The following is a 27,384-nucleotide window of genomic DNA, read 5'->3' as shown; positions in this document are numbered from 1 at the left end:
TATAGCATTGGACCTGATGGCAGGAAGATCAGAGTTCAAATCCTATCTCAAGACACTTTAATAAGCTGTGGTAACCCCAAGCAAGTCACTTAACTTCTTCCAGCCTCAGTTTCCTCAACTGTATGATGGGAATTATTAATAGTACCTACTTCTTAGAGTTGCTAGGAGAATCAAATGTGATAATGTATGGAAGGTGCTTGGCAAACCTTAAAGCACTATGTAAATTATTTATTATTATGATTACAGATGAGGAAATACTACTGACATTCAGCTTTCTAAGCATATTATCTCTTGGATGAGGGTTTTTACCAGTGGTCCAAGGTCATGAAGCCATTGTAGCTGCAACCTTACTTGGAGCATAGGACATAAACTTATTTCAGTTCAATAAATATTTCTGTAATTTCTTTGTGGCAGGCTTTGTGCTTGGCATTCAAAGTTTAGTATAGTACCTGGCATACAGAAAGGGATCAATAAACATTTGACTTGACATGGTGCTAAAACACAAAAATAAAAGTGAAATAGTTCCTGCCTTCAAGAAGCTTACATTCAAATAGGAGGTACAAATGTCTAAACAAGTAAATAAGAAGTAGATACCGGGTGCTTCTGAGATGGAGAGTGCAGACAAGTGAAGGGATGAGAAAGTCTTCACAAAGGAGGCTCCAGTTCCCAAATATTTTGCTGTCACAGTTTGAGGGTTATCTGTTTGAAGATGACTTCAATTCAGCATATGAGTTGAGTGATTAATAGATATCTTGCATTTTAAATTATTAAAAGCAATAAAAATGTCTTTGGTCATTTTGAAACAAAGATCAAAATTAAAAATTAAAAAATCCATGAAGATTTTAAAAAAAATTTCCCATGGACAAGATCCCTGAGAGGTCAGGCTCCAAAGGGGTTAGGCCCAGGCATCTCACACTCGGTATGTGTGTCCGTCTGGGTATATCCTCAAAGCTCACCTGTCAGAGATTTCCTCAGTTTTAAAATAAAAGCACACCTAGACGAGCATTAAACTGTTTCAGCAATAACGTGATCATGGATGAAAAATGGTATTGGGGACAGAAGCTCCATGGAGGAAAAGGCTCAGTAATGACATTACATTACTTTAGGTTTTGGCTACAAGGTAACAATGACATGAGTCGGGAGCTACATCTTAGGCCCACAAAGATACAGTCCACCTAGATCTAAGAAATTTATGTGAACTTCTCTGTGCTTTGTCCTTTGGTAAATTTGTACCCTTATCTGTACCATCAGCCTCAGCTGATCCAACAATCCAGGGAACATACATATCATCATGCAAGGCATCTGCCCCGGATGGAAAGGTGACCAGGTTCTAGGCTCAGATTTCATCTCTGACACTCTGTGTAACTTTGGACAGGCCCCATGACTTTCATGAGTCAGCCTCCTCATATATGAAACAAGTGGACAAAACTAGACAGCCACTGAGGTCCCTTCCAGGTCTAGGAACCAGGGAATCCTCCAGGTGGTGGCCTGGGAGATAGGAGACCATGTCCTTGAGCCCAGCTCCATCATTAAGGACCTTCTTGGGGAAGCCCCTCTACCTGTCTGGGTTTCTCAAGTCACTTCACTGAAAATGAAAGGATGGGAAAAGATTCTTTGCACTTCTCAAAATCCATAATTCTATTAAAAGGGATCCCAAGGGTCTCTTATATTACAGGGATAATGAAACGGAAGCCATCTAGCCAAAAAATATCAGAGGTAGTTCTGAACCCAGGATACCTGTTTCCAAATCCAGTGTACTTCCCAGTTGTTGTCTTTGCTCTGCTAGGTGGCAATCAGAGATACATTAATATTCAGAGATCTCATCTTTGCAAGTTACATTACACTGTCATATTTATTGAGCAGTTTTTAAAGTCTTTTCAGCTACCTCTGATACCTCATCACCCCATTCAGAGTTTTCTTGGCAAAGATCTTTGTTTGGTGTTCCTTTTCCATGTCATTTTACAGATGAGAAAACTGAGGCAAACTGGGTTAATTGATTTGGCCAAGGTTAACAGACCTAATAGGTATCCTAAGGCTGGATATGAACTCAGAAGGATAAACGTTCCTGACTCCAACTCCACACTATGGTGTCACCTAGCTCTCCCTATGTTATTTATTAGGTATAGAGAAAATTCAAAAGGTTTCTCAGGAGAGAGTCCAGAGAAACACATTTTTCCCCTCTGAATTCTAGTTTTCTTTTTTCTTGGCTGAAAGTTTGAAATTAATTTTTTGGATACAAATTCAAAGTTATGGGCAAAGACACAATTCTAATCAGCTTATTCAAGATGTATCTCTCTCTCTCTCTCTCTCTGTCTCTCTCTGTCTCTCTCTGTCTCTCTGTCTCTCTCTCTCTCTCTCTCTCTGTCTCTCTCTCTCTCTCTCTCTCTCTCTTTTTACACTCAGACTCAAGTCTGTAACCAGATAGTGAAAATCAAGTTTGTCTTCAGAACTCTCCCTCCCTCACACATCACTCTTGACCATCTGGAATAGTCCCAACCCACTGGGGAGCCCACCAAGCCTGCCCTGCCCATGCTCCAAAGCAAGCCCTCCCTTCCTCCTGCTGAGTTAAGGCTTCCTCTACTGCACTGAATGTTCTCTCAAACCCGACTGTCAGGGATGGGAACCTGAAAAATGAATGAGGATTAAAGGCTGGGGAGCTATTGCCTCATTGAACCCAGCAGCATTTTCATTTTAAAAAGGGAGCCAGCAAAAGAAATTCATTTCAAAAGTAGAATTTCAAGCAATGAGGCAGATGGGGCTAAGGAGTTGGTTGAAGGGATAAGAATCTGACTCTACAGGTCTGTTTACAGAGTCTCTCTTGCCACCAGAGCAAACCATTCTTCTGGACCAAAGAAGGGGAGCTAAGAAGAGAAAGTCTGTCTTCCAGGAAACTCTTGGGTCAGAAGACCTTGGGCCAGCAGAGTGTCCAAAGTCTAGATCCCATGCACAGTGTTCTCTGGGTCAGGAAGTATCATCATCTCATCCCACCTTGTTGAGGGATGATATCCAAGGAAGGAGGGAAAGAAGGAAGGGAGAGAAGCAAGAAGGACAAATGGAGACTTATTATGGAAAGGGGGAGAGAGGCTGTGCAATAGGAGAGAGAAGAGCTAGCGTCAGGACAATCCAATTGAGCAGTTAAGTTTCTCATCTGCTTCAGGAGAGGATGTTTCCTCACAGGGAGCTCTCTACACTCATGAAACTCCAATCCAAACAAAAAACCAAGGTAGAAGGCAGTAAATTTTAAGGGGATCAAAAAGAAAATAAAATGAAGTGAATAAGGCAACCTGGAGGATGGTACAAGGAAAGTGAGCCGTCATCAGCAGGTCTACAAGATATTAGGGCCTGAGGAAACAACAACTGAATACATTTGACTATGTAATAAAGTGCTATGGTACCATAATCAAGTATTTTGAATTGCTAAAGATGATGGGGTTCTCTTGTCATTATCACCTCACTTTCTTCATCTGTTATTTATGCATTATTTTTCAGAATATTCTACTCTCATTAGTTAATCCTCAGAGCAGGATGTTAATGGTCCACATTAATAGCAGTCCTAGTTTGGCATCCTATGGGCAGTGGCCATGTCCAGTGTCCTGACTTTATACAAAATGGCCTGGCAGGCCTAGAGGAGGTAGCCCGATCCTGCATACAAGTCTGTAAAACAGGATCACTGGAGGGGACCCAGGGCCAAATAGCAAACCCCTAACCCAACCTTCAGCTTCCCAGTACTGAAATACTTTTAAAATATCCACATAAATACCAGGCGGTCACAATTTTTGCCACCTGACTCAAAGGGGCTATTTCTGATGCCCACAGGCCTTCTTCCACTGGGCAGCTCCGGCCCTGGCCATCTCGGATCACTCTGCCCCCTCAGTTACAAGTCCTGTCACTGGATGCTACAGCTGGGCTTCCCAGATGCTTTTAGGCTCATTCAGCACCACTTCAATGGACAGCTACAACGCATGGGTCAACATGCATTCAACCCAATAGAGCGAGCTGTGGAGAGAATGGCTTCAGAGCTCACAGGGCAGGGAGAGTGTCAGGCCTCCCCCCACGTGGGGATTCCGTCTGGTCTTGGGACATCAGACACCGAACAAGGTGGGGAAAGACTGGTCAGAGGGTCAGGAGGCTCTCTTTACAAAGTCCAAGTTCCACATCCAAAGGGCAAGGGCAGACTCGGCAGCTGCCCTGCAAGTGCTTGCTTGATGCATCCCAGCTGTCCTCCTCCTCCTCCGGGCAGCCAGGAACGGGGCTGGCGTTCTTGCTCTACCCACACATACATACACACTTCCCACACTTGGCTCTCATAGACTGGTATGGCAGGGGATCCTCCTGAGTAAAAGCTTCGACCTGCAGAAAGGTGAATTTTCAATAAAAACACACCCTGAAAGATAAGAGAAATCACTTCTAAAGAAATCAATCAAGCGACAAGCATTTATTAAGTGCCTATTAGGTGGTGGGCACTAGGCTAAGTACAGGGGATACAAAGTAAAAACCTGAACGGCCCCTGCTCTCAAGGAGCTCACATTCTATAGCTGTAAAGAAAAAAAGGAGCCCCTATGAACAAAGCCAAAATATGAGCAAGGCAAATATACGAGGTGGCAACAGCAAGAGACCGGCATCATCAGCCAAGACAGACGAGCCATTAAGGCAGCTGGATGCCATGGGGATTTCTTTAACAAGTGCTTGGAGGAAGCATTTTGCAAGAAAAATCAATGTCGACCCTTTTTCCTGCCTGTGCGGATCTCCTTGGAGCCAATGAAATTTGTCAGATGCTCATTTGCAATGAAAAGAAAATGGAGAAAGGATTTCAGAAGGAACAAAGCAAAAAGGAAAGAAAAAAGAACAGACTGTCAGTTACATAGAGTGTGTGTGTGTGTGTGTGTGTGTGTGTGTGTGTGTGTAGGCACAACCCATCCATGTGCACTGATGATGCCTGGCTTGCTGTGATAATCCAGTAAGCCAACAAGCATTTATTAAGTGTCTACTGTGTTCCAGCCACTGTGCTAATCACTGGAGACACAAGAGAAACAGAAGAGACAGGTCCCTGCTTTGGAGGAGCTCACAGTCTAACCAGGGAGACAACATGCAGACAATTTGTATAAACAAGATCTTTTAAGTCAGCCTCAGGCTGTGGTGAGAGGCACGAGCATAGAGGGTGGGATTTCAGCTGAAACTTGAAGGATGCCAAGGAAGCTAAGGGATGGAGATAAAGAAGAGGAGCAGAGTTCCAGGAATGGGAGACAGCCAGTGGAAAATGCACAGTGTCTTGTGTGAGGAAGCAAAGGAAGAGCCAGAATCAATAGATCATAGAGCACGCAGGATAGTGAGGTAAGGAGATTAGAAAGGGAGGAGGAGGCCAGAGTGCTCAGGACTTTAGAAGCCAGAACAGCATCTTATCTTTGTTCCTAAAGGGGTCCAACTGGAGCTAACCCAATGGAGGCAGGGATAGCCATGGGCAAGAGAGAGATCAATTTATCAGTTATCCAATTCCTTTAGGCAAATCCTACTACAACTGATAACTTCCACTCTTCCAATACCAACTCAACCATGACATTAAAGACAGAATGAATTAGTCATTTGGGCAAACTTCCTGAAGGGCCTCAGTTTTTGGCTCCACCAAACAAGCACAAAATAACTGCTTCCCCATTTCAGGGACATCACAGATTCCTCGGGACACCCCACAGAAAGCTTCTTAGCTAGTCCAAGAAGGCTTCAAACGTCAGGAGGTTTAAGAGCCTTGTTACCCCACCCTGGGAATGGATTTGCTCCAAGTCTGGGAAAGCCAGCACCAGCCCATCTAGAAGTGACTGGTGCCCTTTCCACTTTCCTCCCACTCCTGAGTGGTGGCCACTCTGCGAGCTACCAATTAGCGCAAATCCTTGTTCCAGGTTTTTCTTAGCAATGGGGGTGCAACTTCCATGGTGGCCGTTGGCGGGCAGGTCAAAGAGCTGGTCAGTCAGGAAAAGAGACTCTTTTTCAACATGGCCAGAGCCTGGCAGAGATTCTGGTTCCCCAGGGAAGATCATCAGAAGGTGCTTCTAACTAAAGGATCCCCCTGAGTGTTATTTCAACCCAAGAAGCAGGCGGAGAATACCGCTCCCCAGATGACAAACCCAAACACTATCATCCTGGCTGCCCCACTGGGGAGTTTTGTTCTCTCTTTTTTTCCTGGAGAGCTCTTTTCTGTTTGTTTTTGAATTTTTGTCTCATTGTTTTAATGTCTGTTTCTCCAACTCAGGGAGGGATGGTTCATAAAAGCTAATGAGCCTCCCTAGCTTGGCTTGACTAATCATTTCTCTTCTTGGGGGAAGTTACTCAGCCAGAACCTCTGAGGATTTGTGGGGGATGTCCAGCAGTGGCGATCAGATGGTGGCCTGGGAGGGAAGGCAAAGGCCTAAGCTCGCTCTGATGCTCGCTTCTAAACACAAGCCTTCTTGCTGGCAGGTCATGGGTCTATGGGCAAACTACGGTCCTCCAACACCAGGCAAGGTTGCAATGGCCAAGAAGTCCACAAGCCACCTTTCCACCCTGATTACACGAGGCAGCCAGCAGCGGGGCATTGGCCAGAGGCAAAGGATAACTACAGGCCATGTCGTTTCTATAGCATCCCCCGGGATGCTTGGGACCAGGACCTCAGCCCCTGAACCATCCCGTTACTCTGACCCCATCAGCGTCCTCGCCACCCAAATTTGTGAGAAGCCCCTCACAGCCATGAACTGCTGGCACCACAGCAAAGGGAAGGGGAAACACTTTCAAAGGACCACTGATTATTGCATTAGGAAGGGGAAGTCTTGTTGGATGGGACCAAGTGATTAAATTTAAATAAAGAGCTGACAAACTAATAACCACAAATACTCTTCCATGCTTGGAGGGGAGAAGGGAAGGCTTCCAATCAATAGTAAGGGGAGGAACCTGAGTCGTGAGGGTCACTGATTCAGCCAGAGAGAAGACTGCCTAAGGACCCAGGAAAAGGAAATGGACTTGAAACTTCACTACCTGTTGTCTAGAACAACCATCTGGGTGGGCTTCAGTTTCCTCACCTGAACAATTAAGGGGTTGGAGTAGTTGGCTCCTGAGGTCCCTTCCAGTCCCCGCGGACTTGACAACTGACTGCTCTAAAGATGATTAAAAAAAAAAAAGAAATTCTTAAGGCAGAGAGCTAGGAGGAGAGAGAATTTGATAATAGGCAAAATGAGATAGACATGCATCGGGGCTAACAGGATGGAGGAACTAACCCGAGGAGGTCCTGACTCAGCATCAGGGGGCTCCCTCACACTTAGCATGCAAAGCCTGGGGAGGGGGAAGGGAGTACCAGGGGCCCCAAGTCAGATTGCTCTGCTTCCTCACCCCACCCAACACCCAGCTAGGCTGGGTTCAAGGGTCACCTCCTAGTTTTCTAGATGATCCCAGCCATAAACACTTATCCTTTACTCTCCCAAACTGCACAGATCTACTTAGTCTGCACTTTGGATGTGTTTATTTGTGTACATACCATTCCCCTGCCCCTAGAATATAATATCCTTGAGGGCAGAGTTTGTGTTCATTTGATTTACATTATTTCAGAAAACCTTTTTCAGATTTTCTTTCTCTTTCATATGTATTGATCATAATTGCATTATAGCAATCCATTCCACTAATGTACCACAATTGATTTTTGTCTGTATTTGCTCAGCACTTAGCCCAGCGCCTGGCATGTTAATAAGCCTTAGTTGAAGTAAATTGCATGAGAAAGGAAAATTTCTTAGGCAGGTGGAAGGGTGGAGGTAGGGAACCTATTCATCTAGACATGAATGTGAAGCCAATGTTTCTCCCTAGCTGTGTGTGCAAACCATATGAGTGGCTGTGTGTGTGCATGCGTGCGCGTGTGTGTGTGTGTGTGTGTGTGTGTGTGTGTAAATCTGAGTCAAGAATTCATTTGACTTTCTTGGGATTTAGCCTAAGGCTATAAATCATGGGAGGATGGCAACTAATCTGGAGCAAGTAAATGCTGATACTTTTAGCCACCAAAGAAGAACTACAGCAAACGATCCGAGCTGGATAAGTGGCGTCGTCTGGATTGGGAATCGATTGCTTTCTGGGCTTTTCACCATTATGGAATTGGGTTAAGCATGAAAAGGCACAAACTGAATTCACCCAAGCGTCTCCCTAACCAGGGCTCTATCCTCAAATAAATTAGGGGCCAGATTTGGAGCTTCACATGACCAGATTATGCAGCAGAAATGAAGTAATATGAATTCTATCTGGTTGCCATTTGGATAAATAGAGACCGATATAAAAATTAACATTGGAGATCCTAAATGGGGAAAATTTTTATTAGACTATAAATGTTTTACTCAAAGCATCAAAAGAATCCCATGACTTCATTTAAACAAATTAATTTGAATCCATAAAACAGCGTAACTTCTCAGTGGATGCCGTCGACACATCTGTGTGTACCCATCCTGTCATTTTTCATTTTACAGAATTCCTTTTTTTGTCTGGCATTATTTCCAAATAAGAAAGTCCTTGCCTTCTCATATGGATCGGCCTTAATTGCACTATTGGATATGATATTACAAGAATGGTGTCCAGTTTATTTCACTATTCTATTGTTTTTCATTTAAGAGTATTTGGCCTTTTCCACAATTGCAAATAATGGAGTTTTAAAGATCTCTGAATAGATAAAAAATTTTTTTTCCTGTCAGATTATACTTTCAGGGCAAGTATTTCAAAATGGAATTATCGAGCCAAATGATTTGATTATTTTTGTGGCTTGTGTTGCATGTTAGAGATACTTAGCAAAAAGCTATTCCTACTTTGCAATTCTTCCAACAATAATTGAATCCAACTATTTACCCAAAGCAGCACAATCGTTTTTAAATAAAATTTTATTTTCTTCCCAATTACCCCTCTATTTTAGGTATCAAATTTTTATCTGTCTTTATTTGTCATCTATTATTTGCTTTTTAACATATTGCTACACATTTTTCAATTTTTATGTACTCGAATACATATCTTCCTAATGATTTCTACTTAAAAGATAAATCTCCCTTCAATTGTAGAGATAATAATATTTTTTCCCATGTGCAAATTAAAAAAATTCAGACTATTACTTAGGATTATAGGATCATGATTTTGAATTGGAAAAGACAGAAATCACTGAATCCAATTTTTCATCTGTGTTTGACACATTTTCCCCATCTATTATTTGCTTTTTAACATACTGTTTTGTTGCAAATGTTTCAATTTTTATATACTCAAGCCCATATTTCCCTAATAATTTCTGCTTAATAGATAAACCTCCCCTTCAACAGCAGAGATGAAGTTATTATTTTATTTTCTACATATTATTTTAAAATGTTTCAGACTGTTATCTGATTTTGAATTGGCAAAGACAGCAATCACTGATTCTAATGTATCTCATGCTGCCTTTTTAACAGATAAGAGAACTGAACGTAAAGTGAAGGGATTTATGAAGGATTTAATGCAGGATTTAAAGTCAGGCCTCCCTACTTCCAAAATTGTTATGCTAGCCCCTATACCATACTGTCTTACACAAATGGAATGCATTATTCCATGTAGTATGAGACACAGGTCTAAATCTGTCAGTCATAATCATAGTAATCAATATCCCCAAATACACAGAATCTGATAAGGTTTAAGGAACTCCCAGGTAGGAAAAATCTCTACCAATGCAAGTCTGTACCCTCTCTGTGACTGAGAGTGTTAAGCGTATTGCTTCAATCAGGGACACTGAGTGACTTACCCAACATGAGTCAGGGGCAAAACTTGAAATCCAGATTGGCTTCAAGGGCAGCTCCCTGTGCCTCACTGTACCTCAATGACAAAGAATTATTACATCATAAAACCTTGCTTCATTTTAAGAGGTTTATGAAATGCGCCTTTTCCAGTATATATTAACTTTCAATTAGATTTCTCTCTAATCTGAGCCACAGATGTGCTTCTATAGTTTTTGTCCAATAGATTTTTTTATGGATGTCACTTTATAATTTTTTTATCTTTTTTATTATTTTTTTTACAATGTTTTAAAGTCAAGGAGATCAAGCCTATTGCCATCATCCAAGAGAATGTAAGATTCTCGAGACAGGAATGGCTTAATTTTTGCCTTTGAATTCCTGATGAGAATACCCTTAATAACTATCTTTATTTAAAATTTCATATTGATATTCTTTGCTCTTTGTTTTTCTACATAAATTTGTGATAAAATAAGTTTTGTAATTTGGCCTTTTGCTAATTTGCTTGGAATGGCACCAAATGTGAAAATTAATTTGGGAAATGTTGCTATTTTTGCTTTATCAGCCTGACCTATCCATAAAGCATGGAATGATCCTCCAATTAGGGAGAACCTTGCTTTATTCCCATGATTATCATAGAATCTCGAAATTTAAAGGGAACTCATTAGGTCAGATGGGATCTATACAAACAAGTCTTCTCTAACACAAAAGTAGTTATGATCAGGCTTTTGTCTGAAGACCTCGAGGGGGAACCCACTGCTTCCAGAAGGCATCCCACTTTCAAACTGTTCTAAGTCATAGGAAGGCTCTCCTTACAGCAAGCCTCAGTTTATCTCTTTCCCACTGCTCCTAATCTTGTCTCCAGGGCACAAGGAGAAATCCAATCCTTCTTCTTGCATGGAACAGACCTTCCAAAACCTGAAGACGGACATCATGTTCCTCGGATGTTTGGGTTTTTGCATCTTGTGATTTTCTGGATGTTCTTCCAACCTAAAGAGGTTTATGTATCTGGCTTGAATACATTCTTTGGTTTTCTAAAAAAATTCTTCTGCTTAGATTTGTAAAACTCTAGGCAAAGATAAGACTTCCTGGCCCATGTGAAGGACAGGCCATTTCTGGCCAAGAAGGTTTCCTTCCTACATGTTAAGTCATGGCCCAGAAATTTCAAATCTCAGCCATCCTCCTCTTTCTGCCTTTGTTCACTTTTCAATTCTGCAATCTTTTCTGGGGCTTTGCCCCAACTGGGCCACCCCGATAGAGACACCACCCCAACTCAGCCACTAAGCTCTTTCATTTCCTTCCAATGCTTCCCAGGCTCCTTCTGTCAATATTACTCTTGCACCTACATGAACCCCCAGGGGAAAACACCAACAATCCATTTGGACAAACCTAAGGTGGTTCCCTGTTATGTCGTGATTATATGGATTGGGGACACAGTCAACCTATCTTTCTATCGTTATCACCCAGACAACAGGCTGCGTGGGTAACCTCAGTAAGAACTCATCCCCCCCTCCCACTCGGGTCTCCTTCCTCAATCCTTCAGAAGATTAAATGTTAATGCCCACCATCACTAGAATCAGCTGCTTCCCTTTCAGGAGGCACAGAGTCCTCCTGCCTGTCATGGAGCTCACATAGAGACGACTTAGATCCACAGACCCTCCTTTTCCCTACCTTCTAACTCACTAACCAATGTCTAGATTCCATCTGCCTCTCCAGATCCTATTTCTCTGTCCTGTGTTGTAGGAAACACTTCATTATCTTTGATAACCTGTAGAACAGAGACTGATGTTGTGTTTGTGATCACAATGGGAGTTGTCTGGGCAAAGACACTGAGAGGAATTTGCCATTTCCCTCTTCAGCTCATTTTACAGATAAGGAAACTGAGGCATATAAGGTAAGTGACTTGACCAGGATCCTATAGCTAGTGCCTGAGACCAAATTTGAATTCAGGAAAATGAGTCAGCCTGGCTTCAGGTCACCTAGCTACTTTCACTTTCAACAAAGTGACCAGCTTGAATAGGGTACACATATAATATCCCTGAAAAGGATTTCAGACTTGTTTGTTAGTTGTTCTTATTAAGGTTTCATGCGGGCCTAGATACCTTCATCCCCAAATAATCAAAGGTTTTGTTTTGTTTTGTTTTTTGCTGTAGAATGCAAGTTCCTCGAAAGCAAAAAGTGTCTTCCTTTTTGCTTGAATTAATCTCACCAGAAATTTAGCCAGGCACAAAGTAAGTACATCATAAATGCTTCTTGCCTCTCCTGACCTCGCTTCCAATATGTTACGAAATCTAAGTGACACAAATGAGCCCCATTGCTTTGTGCCAGTTTTTAGTGGAACTGCTTCTAAGATTTCTCTGAGTAAACTCCTATTTTGAGGTTGATAATTTTTTGTTGTGTTAAAGGAAAACTTCTCTATTGCTATTCTATTAAGTATTCTTTTTTTTTTAATCACAAAAGAAAACTATACTTTACAAAAGGCTTTTGCTACATCTTTTTAGAGTATAGGGAAGATATTTAAGGTATAACTCATCTATGATCAATCATTATTATAAAGCACCACTGTGTGCTAGTATCCACTTGATGTTATCTTTGCCAGCTTTTAAAATCAATCCCATGTGTGCTTCCCAAAAGATATTGGGTATCATTTTGTCTTGCTCTGTATTTACGCCAAATCGCTATAATAAAGCAATTATGTGTTTTGGAAGGTCTTAAAGAATATACCTGAAAACCCCTGTGGGCCATTTAGTGTTGGGGTGTGTGTGTGTGTGTGTGTGTGTGTGTGTGTGTGTGTGTGTGTAGCAGTTCAGTGGAACTTGACTTGTTGAAATTACTTGATTTAAAACGATTGCTTCCTTGATGTGGATAATTTGTACTTTTGTAGATAATTATCCATCATATTCAAATTTTTTGTTTTGTTAGCTTATACCTGCTTGAAATGTTCCCTGATGATCTTCTTAATTTCTTCTGTTTATTTTTTATTAATAACTTTGTTGATCTACTTTCTAGCTACTGGTTTCTATCAATTTCTATGCCCCTCCATCAAAATCAGCTTGTTATTCTGTTTTTAATTCAATTGTTCTTTCCATATTTATTATTTCCTTAAACTCGTTTTTTTTTTTTTTTAAAGAAATTTTCAGACCTATTTTTAAAAATCCCAATTCTTTTCTGGAAATAATGTGTCTTTCCTGTCTTCATTCCCACTCCCTCCCAAATGAACTCTCTCTTTTACTAAAGAAAAACACAGAAACTTTGTATACTATACCTAAGAGTATAAGGCATCTTTTATGCTTACAGGCCGGTCCCTCCTGTCCTACTCTTTACCACAAATACAGAGGTTGTTTCTATATCAATCCCCAAAGGCCAAAGTTGGCCAGGACAAGGACTTGGCTTCAGTTTAGTGTTTCCCCTAACATTATAACCTCTCTTTTTACCTCCTCTTAGATTTGGGGGAAATGTTATTTAAATTACATAGAACTTTCTTGCTCTAGCCTGCCTATAGCAGTGACCTCCTGTAAAGTCTCCTTCTCTTACAATTTCTAGACATAATCACATCAAACCGAGGGCCAGAGACAAGAATAAGCAAACAGTTCACAGAATTTCCAATATGGAAGCCATCCAGGGAGGGAATGTGGTCTGCATTGCCAATCAGAGGCCCTGGGTTCCAATTTACCAATTTACATTCACCCATAAGCTCTAGGCTTAGCCTCTATGGGCCTCCCCCCACCTTCCAACCTATCCTTAATCTTACCCCAAACTTCCTCTATGAGGAAACATTGTCTAGAAACCTTCACCTGAAGACCTCTTATGAAAATGAGCTTTCCCCCAAGCCAGGCAGCCCTGTCCCTTGGGACGGCTCAAATCCTAGGAAGCTTCTCCTCTCACAGGGCCGGAAGCGGCCTCTGCAGGCTTCCCCAACGGCCCCAGTCCTGACCCTTGGGGCCAAGCAGATGACACTTCTCCCCTGGTTACCTCCATTTCAGTGCCTGAAGCTACACCACCTGTCCATCACTCCCCTAGACCAACCTTTTCTGGAAGATTTCACTAGAGGTATGAAGGCAAAGTCTCAAGCCCTTTTACCATCCTGACTGCCCGCCTTGAGTCAAGGTTTTCTATTTTTCAAATTTGGAGCCAGAAACAGAACCTCCAAATAGATCATACCAGATACCGTGAAACTAACGTCTCTCACTTTCTGGACACGCTGTCCCCTTTAATGAAACCCGCCATGTCATTAGCTTAGAGGGCTCACATTGAATCATATCAAGCTAGCTGAAAATCCATTAAGACTTGCAGATCATTTTCATCTCACCTATCAATTAATCATGCATTCCCCATGCTGGGATTTTTCTGTTGTTGTTTTAAAATATTTAAACCCAGAACAGAGCTGAGCTGAAAGAGTTCAACAAGACTGGTTATGTATTAAGTTTGTAAGCATTTAGAGGCAGCTCATTACCATTGATGGTCAATGGGGCAACACCTTCAATTAAGATATACCCCAAGTTCCAATCAGAAGCCTCTCTGATAACCCAAACACAGACCTAGGAGACCTGGCTGTTCTGCCACCGACTTAAGGGCAATATCTCAGCAAAGCTTTGCAAACTAAACATGGCAGCAAAGCTTGGGAGGGGAGGGAGCACAGAACCACCAATCCAGAAATTCCCAATCAAACTCGATCCACCTACCGAGGCACTTCCAATTTTCGGTTCTTGTTGGATCACTGATGGAGAAGATGTAATTTGGTGTTGAGAAGTTGGTGTATTTACGGGAAGAAGCTGTTGCTCACCCCAGTGCTGGGAGTGTCTTGATATTTCCTTTTCTCCTTCGACCTGGTGGGAACAAAGCAAGGGATGGGCAAATCGGGTTGAGCATGACTGCTGGGCACCATAATGAGTGGGCACAAGGGGGCTACCAAGTCCAGACCTAGGGTGCTCATTGCACAGTAATATTATTTGGTGGGAGAAGCTAGCAATACCTGGGGAGGGAGAGGCCGGCTGTTTAATTGTCTAGAGAATTGTTTCTATTGAGCACCTAGAAAAACAGGGCATAAAAACAATCGATTAATTAGGCCTTCTGAATTTAGATAAAGGGGTTTCATGGGTTTCCTATGAGTGGGTGAAGCAAAATTATCTAGATGGGAGAAATAAGAGTCAGGATGACTGAGTTACAGTTTAATTTACTTGGCCCATTCTGACTATACCCCTGATGACAAATGAGGTTTAACCACAGGTCATCAGAGAATCACAAAATCTCATAATTTTAAAGTTAGGAGGAACCTCAGACAACCTCTAGTCCAACAAAAGAATCCCCCTCTCCCATACTCCGCTCACCTGGGAGCTCTAGACCAGGTTGGTTATGGAAGGATGGCCAAGACGAAAGCAAGAGGACGGGGTGTGGGTATGAGATAACCCCCTTAAGTGGCCAAAGGTCATTTTCTCTCTCTGGGCCTTTATTTGTAAAATAAAAACACTGGAGTGAATTCTGATATCCCCGTTAGCTTAAGTTCCCAAGATCAGGTTGGGTACAATTTTGTAAACTGAGGCTTGGAATAAATAGTCTTATTTACAAAAGAATACTCTGGTTTATAGCAGGGCTTTTGAAACTTTTTCCACTCGTGACCCCTTTTCACCTGAGAAATTTTTACACAACCCCAGGAATATAAACTAGGTATACAAATCAAATATTTGTTGATAATAAATCATAATTTCATGAGCCCCCCCACATTCAGTTATGTAACCCCATAGGGGCTGTAACCCACAGTTTAAGACATTTTGCTTTATAGGATGGGTAACTTTGGGGGGCCATAACGACCCAGCTTGTCTTGTAGATAGATATCTCCACTTCCTTGATAAATATGGGATAAATACGTCGACAACATCATCAGCGTGCTACGCCAACCCTGGTGGTACCCGTTACATTGGCTAAAGTGGAACAGTGGCGATAAGCCCACTCCCCCCATCTCCATCCCCTCCCCTATCCAGTAACAGCATTGTTAACTTTGCCAGGTTCCTGAGGCTTTCTGCCTTCCGACCCCCTTGGAAGGATGAAGCTCCTCCCTGTCCCAGCAAAGTGGGACCTTCCTCTTGTTCACTGGGTGGACTTTCTCCAGCCTCCGGAAGCTAACTCTGACTCCTCGGACCTTACAGAAAAATGGAGCCGTGGGTATGGCCCTTGAAGACAAGCTGACACCTTGAATACAAGATGGGGGTTGGGGGAGAAGAAAGCCCATAGACTCCAAGTCTGGAGGACCTGAGTTTGGAACCTGCTTCAGACATTTACTGGACGTGTGGCCCCAAGCAAAGCCATTTAACTTTGCTCTAAGCCTCTGTTTCTCCACTCACATGATGCCCCCTCCTCTCAAAGCCCAGGATGCTCAAAGGAGATAAAACCATGAAGTTCAGAGGAATGACAGTTACCACTGTTGTATGTCCTGACTGGAGAAGGGTGGCTGGTCACCCCACAGCCCCTCCTGGACGCTTTGGTCCTTCCAACGTGACTTCACCTCCACAAGCCTCACCGTAATGACATGGCGGGCAAAGGTGAGAAGAGCAAAGGGCTTTCTTTGTTCAGGGTCACATGACTGTAGCGGGGGTTATAAGCAAATTACAGAAACAGAAAACAAGAGGGGGGTGTATTGTGTGTGTGTGTGTGTGTGTGTGTGTGTACTATGTATAGATGGTGTCTGTGCATGTATTGTGTGTTTCTGTGTATGTACTATGTGCATACAGTGTGTACTGTATATGTTGTGTGTATGTATATGCATGTATGTGTATCTCTGTGTGTTTGTGTACATTGTGTGTTGGGGGTGGCAATGGGGGAGAAAAACTGAACCCTGCGTGGGAGGCTGGGCAGAGCAGTGGAGACAGCCCCAGATTCAGGGTCTCTACCACGGGTGATCTGTGTGACCCTGAACAAGCTACTTCTTGTCTCCATCTACAAAATGGGACAGTAACAGCACCTACTTTCCAAGGCTCTTGTGGGGATCAAAGGGGATGGCTCCATGCACAGACATGACCTACGCACATATATTATGGTTCCATAGGATCACACAAAGAGGCAGGTTATACCCACACATCACAAGTGGGTTACAATGTATTGTGTTGCTTTTTTGCACTTAACATATACATGGTTACATTGTATACGTGTGATATGTCTGTATACACATAAGGACACACAATAATGCATTCATTACATGTGATGTATTACGTTATGTACATATATTCCAATGGATACAATGTACATTACATGTATATTTGTATTTGTTTTATAATATGTGTGTATTGCTACATTAATGATATATTATATAAGTGTAACAGACACATATGCTTGCATATGCAAGCATTTCAGCCTCCTGGCCTGAAAAAGATAAGGCTGGATTCCTTCCATTCCTAAATCAGTGACCCTGGGGTTCTGGGGGCGTCCCGGGTCACCCTGCTTTGACCTTTAGGATTCAAAATGCCGGTGAGCGGGTCACGGGCACGAGGTCTGAGGGGAAGGTTTCGGATGAGGGAGGGACTGCTCTGGGCTGGGCTGGAAAGATGGCGGGCAGGGAGGGGAAGGGTCTCCACTTGGGCTTTCAGAAATCAAGGATCCCAGAAACTGGAAGATGAATGGATGTCCATCAGTTGGAGAATGGTTGGGTAAATTATGGTATATGAAGGTTATGGAATATTATTGCTCTGTAAGAAATGACCAGCAGGAGGAATACAGAGAGGCTTAGAGAGACTTACATCAACTGATGCTGAGTGAAACGAGCAGAACCAGGAGATCACTGTACACTTCAACAATAATACTGTATGAAGAGGTATTCTGATGGAAGTGGATATCTTCAACATAAAGAAGATCCAACTCACTTCCAGCTGATCAATGATGGACAGAAACAACTACACCCAGAGAAAGAACACTGGGAAAGGAGTATAAACTGTTTGCACTATTGTCTTTCTATCCAGGTTACTTATACCTTTGGAATCCAATTCTTACCATGCAACAAGAAATTTGGTTTTACACACATATATTGTATCTAGGATATACTGTAACACATTTATTATATATGGGATTGCCTGTCATCTAGGGGAGGGAGGGGAAAATTTGGAAAAGTGAATAAAAGGGATAATGTTGTAAAAAAAAAATTACCCATACATATTATAAAATTAATAAATTAAAAAAATAAAATAAAATAAAGAGAAAAAAAAAAAAGAAATCAAGGAGCCCCAACATGGCAAAGTCCAGGCAGGCTGGCAAGTATAGTTGGGCCAGGACCAGAGTGGACTTCCTATAAGAGAGCGAGCCAAGACACGGGGGCCGGAGGATTCCTCCCTCTCTCTTAGCAAAGGGAGCCAGGTCTGGAGCCCAGGAGGAAGGGACGTGAGCAGAGTTTTCTCTGGAAAACTCATCTGGAAGCAACGAGGATCAGAAGTGTACTGAGTGAAACAGTCCTATCTCTGCCAAAATCCGAAGCTGCCTTATCTACAACCTCTCCAGCCTAACGACCCCATCAAGCCAGAAATGGCATCAATACGGCACGGTACGGCCATTCAATAAACATTTGTTGGACACATGTCCTTATTTTTAGGAAACTTAAGAGAAAAAAGAAACAGCACAGTATTGCAGGAACAGATGCGGAATTAGAACGAGATTTTATCTAGTTTTAAGTCATAGAGTCCCATATAGAAATAAACTATTTTTATCACACATTAACTCTGTAACAGCTATCCCAAGAGTAGGTTTGTCCCTTTCCTTGTTTTGAAGATACCTTTAAAAAGCTTATTTGGGGGTTCTCAGTAGCTTTGGCTCATTTTGAACGTTGGCCTTTGAAACACTCTTCTTACAGTTCTTCTCTCTTCTGGTACTTTCCTAGGTTCTGTGTTCTTCCCCCCCACCCTCTTCAATATGTTCTTTAAAAATATGTTTATGAGTACAGGAGAGAGCTCCCTAGGTAGTCACATCAATCTTATAGATGCCTTCCCATCATTATTCCCCACTAGGAAAACTTAAACTTATATTGTCAGAAATTCATTCTAAATGTGTAATTTTTCTGAAGCAATGGAAATCTGTCTTCCAAAAGTCTTTACATCCATTTTTTATCACTTAGGTACTCAAAGGAAATAACTATTTTGTGTTCCTTTAAAGCTCCTTACAGAGTAATTTGAACATAATAATCTCTCAGTAAAAAGTGATTCTGTGATGGATTTACAAGTGAATTCTACCAAATATTTAAAGAACAATTAATTCCAATGCTATGCAAACTATTTGAAAAAATAGGGAAAGAAGGAGTCCTACACCAAATTCTTTTTATGACACAGATATGGTGCCAATACCTAAACCAGGTAGGATCAAAACAGAGAAAGAAAAATTATAGGACAATTTCTCTACTGAATACTGATGCAAAAATCTTAAAAAACATATGAGCAAAGAGATGATAGTATCTTATCACCAGGATAATACATTATGATCAAAAAGGATTTATACCAGGAATGCAGGGCTGGTTCAATGGTAGGAAAATTATTAGTATAATTGACCGCATCAATAACCAAATAGAAATCATATGATAATAGCAACAGATGCAGAAAAAGTATTTGACAAAATCCAGTATCCATTCCTATTAAAAACACTAAAGAGTGTAGGAATAAATGGAGTTTTCCTTAAAATAATCAGCAGCATCTATCTAAAACCATCACTAAGCATCATATACAATGGGAATAAACTAGAACTATTCCCAATAAGATCAGGAGTGAAACAAGGTTGCCCACTATCACCATTACTATTCAATATTGTATTAGAAATGCTAGCTTTAGCAATGAGAAGAAAAAGAAATCAAAGGAATTAGAATAGGTAATGAGGAAACCAGATTATCACCCTTTACAGATGATTTTATGGAATCCTAGAGAATCAACTAAAATACTACTAGAAATAACAGTTTTACCAAAGTTGCAGGATAGAAAATAAATCCACATAAATCAACAATATTTGTATATGTTACCAATAAAGTCCAGTAGCAAGAGAAAGAGAAATTCTACTTAAAATAATTGTAGATAATATGAAATATATGGGAGTCTACCTGCCAAGACAAATCCAGAAAATATACAAACACAATTTCAAAATACTTTTCAGAAAAATAAAATTAGATCTAAACAATTGGAAAAATAACAATTGCTCATGGGTACGCTGAGCTAATATAACAAAAATGACAATTCTATCTAAATTAATCTACTTATTCAATGCCATACCAAACTCCCAAGAAATTATTTTACAAAGCTAGAAAAAATAGTAACAAAATTCATCTCAAAGAAAAAGAGGTCAAGAATATCAAGGTAATTAATGAAAAAAATGCAAATGAAGATGACCTAGTTGTACCAGACTTAAAACTAAATTATATCGCAGCAGTCATTAAAACCATTTGGTATTAGCTAAGAGACAGAGTAGTTCATCGGTGGAATAGGTTAGGTTCACAAGACACAAGAGTCAATGACTACTATCTAGTGTTTGATAAACCCAAAGACTCCAGCTTCTGAGATAAGAACTCACTATTTGACAAAAATTGTTAGGAAAATTGGAAAACAGTATGGCAGAAACTAGTCACTGACCAACTAATGCCCTATATGAAGATAATGTCAAAATGATCCTTAAAAAGGAAAGAATTTATGGACAAAGAAGAACTAGAGAAGATTATTAAATGCAAAATGAATAATTTCAGTTATATTAAATTTAAAAGTTTTTGTGCAAACAAAACTAATGCAACCAAGATGAGTAGGGAAGCATAGAACTGGGAAAAAATTTTACACCCAAGGGTTCTGATAAAAGTCTCATTTCTAAAATATACATAGAGAGAACTTATTCAGATTTGTTAAGAATACAAGCCATTCCCCAGTTGATAAGTGGTCAAAGGATATGAACAGATAATTTTCAGATGAAGAAATTACAGCGATTTCAAATTATGTGAAAAAAAAATGCTGTAAATCACTATTGATTAGAAAAATGCAAATTAAAACAACTCTGAGATACCAGCACAATCTGTCAGATTGGCTAAGATGATAGAAAAAGATAATGATGAATGTTGGAGGGGATGTGGGAAAACTGGAACACTAATATATTGTTGGTAGAGTTGTGAAATGATCCAACCATTCTGGAGAGCAATATGGAACTATGCTCAAAAAGTTATCAAACTGTGCATACCCTTTGATCCAGCAGTGTTACTACTGGGCTTATATCGCAAAGAGATCTTAAAGAAGGGAAAGGGACCCACAGGTGCACAAATACTTGTAGTAACCCTCTTTGTAGTGGCCAGAAACTGGAAACTGAGTGGATGCCCATCAGTTGGAGAATGGCTGAATAAATTATGGTATATGATTGTTATAGAATATTATTGTTCTGGAAGAAACGATCAGCAGGATGAATACAGAGAGGTTTGGAGAGACTTAGAGAAACTGATGCTAAGTAAAGTGAGCAGAACCAGAAGAACATTGTACACACTAACAATAAGATTATATGATGATCAATTCTGATGGGCATGGCTCTTTTTAATAATAAGGTGATTTGGGCCAGTTCCAATGATCTTGTGATGGAGAGAACTATCTACACCCAGAGAGAGAACTGGGGGAACTAAGGGTGGATCACAACACAGCATTCTCATTCTTTTTGTTGTTTGCTTGCATTGTTTTCTTTCTTATTTTGTTTTTTAATTGGAATTTTCTTGTCCAGCATGATAATTGTGGAAATATGTATAGAAGCACTGCAAATGTTTTTAACATATATTAAATTACTTGCCATCTAGGGGAGGAGGATAGGGGAAGGAAGGGAGAAAAATTTGGAAGACAAAGTTTTACAAGGTGAATGCTGAAAACTATTTCTGCATATATTTTGAAAATAAAAAGCTATTATTTAAAAAAGTGCTTCTGTGAATAATCTTTCCACCTCAACCTGACCTGGAGATTCCCAGGAGATACCATAAAATTGCTGTTATCATTACATCCACTTTCCTGTTCCCTGTGCTATTATTAAAGCGCCAGCCTTGAGTCAAGAATTCCTGAGTTTAAATCTGACCTCAGACACGAATCAACTGTATGATCCAGGGCTTGTCACTTCATCCTGTGTGCCTCAGTTTCCTCATCTGTCAAATAGCTGGAGATGGAAATGGCAAACCACTCACTCCAATATCTGCTGAAAAAATCCAAATGGGGTCATAAAGAGTCAGACATGACTGAGAAATGACATATGTTTCTTGAGGACTTTTCATTAAGTCAGTCTGTGTTCTCTCACTACTGCTCTACCTCTATTCATCAGTGACATATCTCAAGGGCCCTTCCAAAGCCTAAATCCCAGCTGGAGAAGACGAGTCCCTCATCTCAAGAAGCCTACTATATCATCTACTTTTATTTTACTTTTTTCTTTTTATGCTTCCAATAATTTCAAAAACTCTTAAAATTTCCAAGGATTCTATTGGCTAACATATGGCAGAAATCAATAAATCATCCAACAGAGAGACACAAAAAGCCAGGGGGTATTTTGAATTAGATCAATAATGGCTATAGAAGCAAATGATGAAGCACTAAATTAAATTTATTTAGTGTTTTCAAGATGCTGCCAGATTCCTCTTCGGCAAAAACTGGACTGTTCCTTCCCCACTTTTCATTGCTTCCCAAAGCTGTGGTATTAGCAAAAAAATTTTACTTTCCTTTAGGAATCAAGATCTTTCAAAAGGTGTGGGGGAGGGAAACCACCTTTTCATCATGAAAAGTTCCTCATGTTTTATACATTTACAGGTAAAATCCAAGCTTGCAGAGGCTCAAGATAAAAATAAATTAAATTTCTTAATCAGGTCATCTGGCCAATTTGTAGGAAATTTCACTCGGGGATGCTAAAACAGACCCTGAAAAGCAGGATTCGATTAGCATGATATTCTTTTAATCAATAGCAACAGCAATCGCCCACTCAGGGCCACCCCAAGTCACAGACATCCTTTAATCGGACATGTCCCTTTAATGCAGATTACACAGATGATTGTCTTAGATATAAATTATTTAATGGCCTAAAAGCATTGGAGGAACAATCTGTAGTCTCTCCAAGTACATAATGGTTTTTGATTTACAAGCTGGAAGCATTTGTCTCATTACACAGCAGAAAAAGGATTTAAGCTCTTTCTTGGGACAAAGAGAAGGGCCAAGAAGCCGCCAACATGGAGAACGCACAAGCAGCATTATGGTGATGAATGCCGGACTCTGCAAAAGGCTGAGGGCCAAAGGAAGACCAGGCGGGGGCGGGACCTCACCTGGTGCACTCATGGGGCAACTGTCTGGGCCCCACCCAGACTGGAAGCCCTATGAGGTTGGGGACTTTATCTTATCCGTAACTTGTACATTCCTCAGCAGGTGCTTAACTAATGGTAGTGAGAGGAAGGAAAGGTGGGAGGGAGGGAGGAAGGGACAGAAGAATGGAGGAAGGGAAGGAAGGATGGAGAGAGAGAGGGAGGGAGAGAGGGAGGTAAGAAAGAAGAGATGGAGAAAGAAAGGGAGAGAGGGAGGGAATGAGGGAAGAGGAAGGGAGGGAAGAGGGGGGAGGAAGGAACATATAGTCTCTGCCTGCAAGGAGTTTCTAGTCAGTCACGGAACCAGCTGCCATATCTACTCAGTTAATGTTAAAGCAGGCAATGCTAACAATCAGGTCAAATGCCGAGAAGGAACAGAAGTCCCAGTGAAGTCTGTGCTCGCCACTACATAAAACACTTCCCACTTAGAGATTGGGGTTTTTTTCCCCCCACTTCATTTTTGCAGACTTTCATTGACAAAGCAAGAAAAAGATGTCAAGGATAACAAGCTCTCCTCTCTAACAAGAATAAAACAAAAAGCTGTTGTGATGAGACAGTTTCAGGCCACAGTCTCACTCCCCAGAGTGGAAGTGACATTGATTCCTGAAACACTGAGGGCCCTCGGCTGCAGTATCCAGGCCGTTATGCAGTGACCCTTCCCAGTCCTGTGGGCACAGCGCTGGGCAGCAGGCCCTCCCTGCCTGCTCCAGCACTGTTCCCATGGACATCTCTGACCACTTCCTACCACCACAGCCAAAATCTTCCTATGTCCCTGGGTGACCTGATCCCATCCCACTGTGGCTAACCGAGGGGCTCCCCTGGCCTCCAGCCTCTTCTCTCAAGACTAAGGGGCACATTTCATTCCCCACAAGCCTAAAAGTGCTTTTATCTCCCTTCCTGAGAAATCAGGGGGGGTATGATCACCTCCTTTTCGGTGTTTTCACCTCCATCCCTGAGAAGTCAGAGAGGGTGTGATCAACTCCTTTTTGGGGTTCTCACCTCCCTGAGAAGTCAGGGATGGTGTGACCACCTGTATTCTAAAACAAAAGAAAGCAGGAGATGTAGAGGGCTAGAACTGAGCAGATGCAAGGTAACCTAGCACATGAGGCTAATCACCAATTGGACAATTCTCTATTGCCACATGTTTGGAGGATGATCCTCCCCAACTATTCTGGGCTGGCTGGATTGGTGGGTGTGGACAAAGAAGGGGGAGTGAGATGAGTGGGCGGAGTAGGAAGAGGAGATTTGATTCATTCTCCGGGAGGTGGAGAGGGGAAGGAGGTGTGGGGATTGCTAGATCTAATCCCCTGACCCGACTGCAAAAGAACAAGAATAAAGATTTTGCTTATCCTGACTCCTGCTGATTCTAAGAGATCCAGGGTCACAACACCATCCTGTTTTCTTCCTCATCTCAAATGGGTGAGCCTGGTCTCCCCTTCTAGATTTTAACCTCCAAGAGGGCAGGAAGTGCCTGTCTCCCTGGTTCCCTGTGTCCAAGCCAGGGCTTTCCCAAAGAAAAGGCCCTCAAGTGACTCCCTGGGTCTAGGAGACTTTCCATCACCCATCTCAGGGTGCCCCTCCCAGGCCCGTGGTGAGGATTCCACAAGAACATTTGTATCCATTAACCTGGTGCCTGGGACACGGTTAGAGCTATATAAATGTTAGCTGTTATTATTAATGGCACAGACATATACACACATATATAAACACACATGCACATATATGTATGAACATGTGTATCATACATATCGTGGATGGGCGTATATACATGCATGTGCGAATATTATGTGTATGTTATATATGTCTATCTACATCATCTATAAGCATGCTGATCCTCCACCAAGCCCAGCCAAGTCCCTCCACTGACTGGCTCAACTTTTAAAGGAAGTATCCTGGGGGCCACATCATCTGTTTTATTGGCTTGTCTTTCTTTAAAAATAATCATACATTTTACTATCTTTCCTCATTTCCCCAAATAGCTCTTCCCTCCCACACACAAAGAACCATCCCTTATAACAAAAAATTTAAAAAGAATCCACAGAATTAACCAATATGTCAACTAAAAGGGATGGGCAGTGGCGGTCTCATCACCAAGCACCATGATGAAGCCTTTCTGCTGCCGGTGAATGGCAAGATTTTCCTTCTGTTAATCTCCATTGTGCTTTGTAAGTGCCTTACTATCTCCCATTCTGTCTCTCATACTTGCTCTCTTCTTCTTGACTAAATAAGCTTCCTGAAGGCAGGAAAAGTGCATTCAATTTATTTCCTCTTTGAATCTCTAGTATCGTTCATACCATAGTTGCTTGGTATTTGAAATAAAGACATTTAAAAAAAACAATTAAACTCTAAATGACATTCAATAAACCTTCTCCATCATGATCACAGGATTTGAAAGGGAAAAGGAAGCTTCTTGGTGAGCCCCTAAATGACAACCAAAGCACAATTTCTGAAAAAAAAAAATCCTCCTTGGGACTCCTAAGACAATGAATTGCTTCGGGGAATAAATATAATCATTCCTCTTCCCACTTTCTTCCACATGAAGTTGAGGATGCAACCATCAATCAGTTTCAAAACGAGAAAATATCCCCCCCCCAATACTGTAAATGGTGGTGTGGGTCCCAGACTAACTCACAAGAAGCCTAAGCTCACAATGGAGTTCAAAGATTGTGCTTTCAATTTACTAGGAATTAAAAATAGATTCTCTGCAACTTCTCAGTCATGGTTGGAGCCATCCTTCGCCAAATATAAAAAGAGGTAAAAAGGAAAAGGCAAGAAGAAATTGTTCCTTCACTAACCTACCATGACTTGGAAGACAGAGTGAAGGTGAGAGTTAAGAGAATTACCAAAAAATACAACTGATTAGTAGATGAAAGGGCTTGCCTAAGAGGGAGGAAGGAGGTGTAGGGAGGGAGATTGCAATGGAGAATGTGCCTAGATTGGTCAACTGAAGGCCCCAGCACTGGACAGCTTAGCTGCAGTCAGGACGTCATGGGGAAGGAAGGAGCTGGTCCATCATCTAAAAAGTGTAAAGCTTTGGGAGACAGAGGACAAGCTGCTAGGTGTGCAGTGCTAACAGCAGCAGCCCCCTCACTCTTACAGTCAGCAAACTGAGGCACAGCACAATGAAGTGATCGCAATGGCTCTTTAATGTGTCCGGTCATTCTAACATTGAAGAACCTGCTACCCTGCATCTCACTGGATTAAACTTGTAATTTGGGGAGAGGAGAGGGTCAGGGAATGGGGGATTTAAAACTACCATTTCATTTGTATGGAAAGACTTCTTCCAATGCAGGATAAGTACCTGTCACTTCTAGGCTTATAGAACTCCCTGGTGACTCTAAGAGGTGAAGTGACCTTTTTCATGGTCGAGCAACCCAAAAATATCACTCAGGTTCCCCCTCTCCCCCGCCCCAGTATCAAGACTGTTTTTTTCTTCTACAACCCCATAGTATGACTTATAGCTCATGGCAACTAAAGCAGCATGCTGGTCTATCTCAGTATTAAAACATGGCAACTGAAACAGCATGGTCTATCTCAGTGTTAAACACAATAACTGAAACAGCATGGTCTATCTCAGTGTTAAATATGTCAACTGAAACAGCATGGTCTGTCTCAGTGCTAAACACAATAACTGAAACATCATGGTCTATCTCAGTGTTAAATATGTCAACTGAAACAGCATAGTCTATCTCAGTGTTGAACACAATAACTGCAACAGCATGGTCTATCTCAGTGCTAAATATGGAAACTGAAACAGCATGGTCTATATCTCAGTATTAAACACGAAAACTGAAACAATGTGGTCTATCTCAGTGCTAAACACAAAAACGGAAACAGCATGGTCTATCTCAGTATTAAACACGAAAACTGAAATAGTATGGTCTCAGTACTAAACACAAAAACTGAAACAACATGGTCTATCTCAGTGTTAAACAAATAACTGAAACAACATGGTCTATCTTATTGCTAAACACAAAAACCAAAACAGCATGGTCTATCTCAGTGTAAAACACAATAACCAAAACAGCATGGTCTATATCTCAGTATTAAACACAGCAGAAGAGCCTGGGACTTAAAAAACTTGACTCTGGGGAGAACAAGGGACAATGTTTGACAAACTCAAAGATCCCCCTAATCATTCAGCATCCAATTATCCCTCTGCAGCATTGTGGTTCTCTTCCATCACACTGACCTTGATCCAAAAAGAAAAAGAAATACTTTGATCAGGGAACAGCATTGCCTTAGAGTCATGCTACAGCACTCGCTCCAGTTCCTGGAATACATAGCAGGTTCTTAATAAATGTTGATTGGCCGATGGATTGAAGGTGTTTTAATAAAAACATATCGATT

General features: G+C 41.4%; 1 protein-coding gene across 1 annotated transcript in view; it reads right to left on the bottom strand.

Annotated features, from left to right (window-relative positions):
* OSBPL10 (oxysterol binding protein like 10) overlaps nucleotides 1-27,384 on the bottom strand; it is a 187,829-nt gene that overhangs the window by 25,630 nt on the left and 134,815 nt on the right. Inside the window, 2 exon segments of the mRNA XM_074267278.1 lie at nucleotides 7,044-7,118; nucleotides 14,420-14,563. Of these exon segments, the coding sequence (XP_074123379.1) occupies nucleotides 7,044-7,118; nucleotides 14,420-14,563 (219 nt within the window).

Source organism: Sminthopsis crassicaudata, chromosome 5 (genome assembly GCF_048593235.1).
Source record: "Sminthopsis crassicaudata isolate SCR6 chromosome 5, ASM4859323v1, whole genome shotgun sequence".
Classification (NCBI taxonomy): domain Eukaryota; kingdom Metazoa; phylum Chordata; class Mammalia; order Dasyuromorphia; family Dasyuridae; genus Sminthopsis; species Sminthopsis crassicaudata.
Note: the sequence above shows the minus strand (reverse complement) of the source record. Positions and strands in the feature narration are given on the sequence as shown.